General features: G+C 48.2%; 1 protein-coding gene across 1 annotated transcript; it reads left to right on the top strand.

The window, feature by feature from the left end:
• The first annotated feature begins 1,381 nt into the window (after window positions 1-1,381).
• On the top strand, window positions 1,382-1,873 carry LOC121879822 (extensin-like). Its single transcript, XM_042386616.1, has one exon. The coding sequence runs from the start codon at window positions 1,382-1,384 to the stop codon at window positions 1,871-1,873; it is 492 nt and encodes a 163-aa protein (XP_042242550.1).
• Window positions 1,874-3,188: the final 1,315 nt, after the last annotated feature.

The following is a 3,188-nucleotide window of genomic DNA, read 5'->3' as shown; positions in this document are numbered from 1 at the left end:
GGGGAGGAGGGAGGAATGACCCAGTTCGACCTGCAGCTTGACCTGTCAGGAAAGCTGAACATCAAGCTGGGTGTGACCTAATTCCTACCCCTACCCATTCCTCCCTCCTTGCCTCTCACCCTTTCCTTCCTCGCTCCTCATCTTCCTCCCTCCCTCCACCCTCCACATTCCCTCCCTCCACCCTGCACTTCCCTCCTCCACCCTGCATTCCCTCCCTCCACCCTGCACATTCCTCCCCCCCACCCCACCATTCCCTCCCCCACCCTCCAATCCCTCCCTCCACCCCTCCACATTCCCTCCCTCCACCTCCCATTCCCTCCTCCACCCTCCACATTCCCTCCCTCCACCCTCCATTCCTCCCTCCACCCTCCATAAAGGCCTCCTCTTCCTGCCATGACACTCCAGTAATTAAGTCATTCAAAATGAGTTCTGCATTGCGGTCACTCGCTTGACCTGAGGGCCGGAAGGTGTGTGTGTGTGTGTGTGTGTGTGTGTGTGTGTGTGTGTGTGTGGGGAAGGGTTGGTAGTCAGTGAAAGTGTGTGGGTGGTAGATGTTCTGGACACACACACACACACACACACACCGTAATTTTAATACTCTGGTGATATAAATTAAAAGACCCAGGATATCCTCCTCCCCTCTCCCCCCTTCCTTCCTCTCTTTCTCCCTTCCCTTCTCCCTCATCCTACAAGCCTCCCTAACTTCCCCCCACCTCTCTCTCTCTCTCTCTCTCTCTCTCTCTTTCTTTCTCTCTCTCTCTTTCTTGTATGTGTTTTTGTCTTTTGTTTAAATCTTTTTCTTTTTTAGTAAAATTTGGGGAGACTTGCATTTGTTTTTCTGTTGTTGATGTTTTTTGTTGTTTTTCTTCGTCTATTATCGTTATTGTTTTTATTTTCAATTTTCTCATTTTCTATGTCGACTCTCTTGTTTAAATCACCACCACCACCACCACCACCACCACCTCCACCACCTCCACCACCACCACCACCACCACCACCACCACCACCTCCACCACCACCACCTCCACCACCACCACCACCACCACCATCACCACCACTAGACCGTGTAGCTTTTCTGTTGTGCTTGTGTTGTTAAGTGTGCGGTGAGATCTTACACCGTCTATACATACCACCATGATAGTCTTTAAAACTGTCTTATATATGTGTGTGTGTGTGTGTGTGTGTGTGTGTGTGTGTGTGTGTGTGTGTCTGTGTGTGTGTGTGTGTGGTTTTTAATTTGTTTTCCTTTGTTTTTGTTTATTTTTATTTATTTTTATTTTAGGTATTTCATTACTATCACCACTCATTATCATCATCACCCGTACCACAACCCTCTACCACCACCACCTTACCTACTGACTCACACCACCACCATCAGAGTATGACCAAGTATACCGTCCCACGCCACCGTCCCACGCCACCGTCCCACGCCACCGTCCTCCACCGTCCCTCTACTGTCCTCCACCGTCCCTCCACCGTCCCACGCCACCGTCCACGCCACCGTCCCACGCCACCGTCCCACGCCACCGTCCTCCACCAAGTCCTCTACTGTCCCTCCACCGTCCCCTCCACCGTCCCACGCCACCGTCCTCCACCGTCCCACTCCACCGTCCCACTCCACCGTTCCACTCCTACTGTCCCACCACTGTCCCTCCACCGTCCTACTCCACCGTCCTCCACCGTCCTCCTGTCCTACTCCACCGTCCCTCCACCGTCCTCCACCGTCCCTCTACCGTCTACTCCACCGTCCTCTACTGTCCCTCCACCCTTCCACTCCACTGTCCCAACCAGTCAGCATAACCCCGCCCTCTCATTTACCTTCTCCTTAACATACCTGACTGCTTGGTTGACCTTCTGTGACCCCAGTGGATGATTGACCTTAGTGGATGGTTGACTTGTGGTTATGGTGATAGTTGACCTCTTAGGATGGTTGACTTGTGGTTATGGTGGATAGTTGACCTCTTAGGATGGTTGACTTTGGTTATGGTGATAGTTGACCCTCTTAGGATGGTTGACTTCTGGTTATGGTGATAGTTGACTCTTGGATGGTTGACTTGTGGTTATGGTGATAGTTGACCTCTTAGGATGGTTGACTTGTGGTTATGGTGGATAGTTGACCTCTTAGGATGGTTGACTTGTGGTTATGGTGGATAGTTGACCTCTTAGGATGGTTGACTTGTGGTTATGGTTGATAGTTGACCTCTTAGGATGGTTGACTTGTGGTTATGGTGGTAAAAAAGTTGTTGATTAGTTCACCTTGTTTGCCTACAGTTGTGCAAAACCTCGCCTCACCACAACGTATAACCCAAGAGGCCAAAACACTGACCACCACCCAAACAACAACAGCCACCTATTTACAACACTCCTTCAGACTATAGTTGTTACATCCCCTTGAAGAGTTTCATTATCGGCCATTTGTGTTTTGCATTATCGCAATCACAAAGTCGATTATTACCCATTCTGGAAAAATAAAATAAAATGGCATAACTCTCTAAGGTATTGAGGATAACATTGATATTTATAGTGATTTAAGTTCTTGTTGTGATGTGACCGCACACTAATTTTGTTAAGATACTTTGTTATTTGTTCAAGTTATGGCGTTTAAAAGTGTTGGCCACTCCACCCTCCTCTCCTCTCCCTCGGCCCGCCATGGAAAACAAATCAGCCACAACTTTGCAAAATAAAAGAGCAAAACGACTGAAATTTATCCTGATTTAAAGTCTTGTCATCTCCCCCTTACCAAATTTAGTTAAAATCCTTTGTAATTTAATCGAGTTATGGCGTTAAGGTAACAGAACCACTCCCTGACGGACGGACGGACAGACACACACACACACACACACACACACACACACACACACACACACACACACACACACACACACACGCATGAAAGTTAAAGTATGCATTCCTAAGCCTTCCTTCGAGAGCCCACGCGGAGATGGTAAATCACTCCTCACTGTCAGCCTAGTGTTACCAGGCAGTACAGTAGCCAAATGTTACCACGATCACCATCACTAACCACCACCACTACTGCTACCACTACCTACCACCACTAATCAATACTACCAACACTAACCATTAATCATTACAGCCGCCATTTACCACTATTATCACTACTATTACTAACCACTAACACCACCACCATTAGTAACCACTATCAGCACTACAACCAATACGTAACTTCT

Source organism: Homarus americanus, unplaced genomic scaffold (genome assembly GCF_018991925.1).
Source record: "Homarus americanus isolate GMGI-L3 unplaced genomic scaffold, GMGI_Hamer_2.0 scaffold49926, whole genome shotgun sequence".
NCBI lineage: Eukaryota > Metazoa > Arthropoda > Malacostraca > Decapoda > Nephropidae > Homarus > Homarus americanus.
Note: the sequence above shows the minus strand (reverse complement) of the source record. Positions and strands in the feature narration are given on the sequence as shown.

What these genes read in the sequence shown, in the direction of transcription:
- LOC121879822 (XM_042386616.1), top strand. Translation starts at nt 1,382, where the DNA reads ATGACCAAGTATACCGTCCCACGCCACCGTCCCACGCCACCGTCCCAC.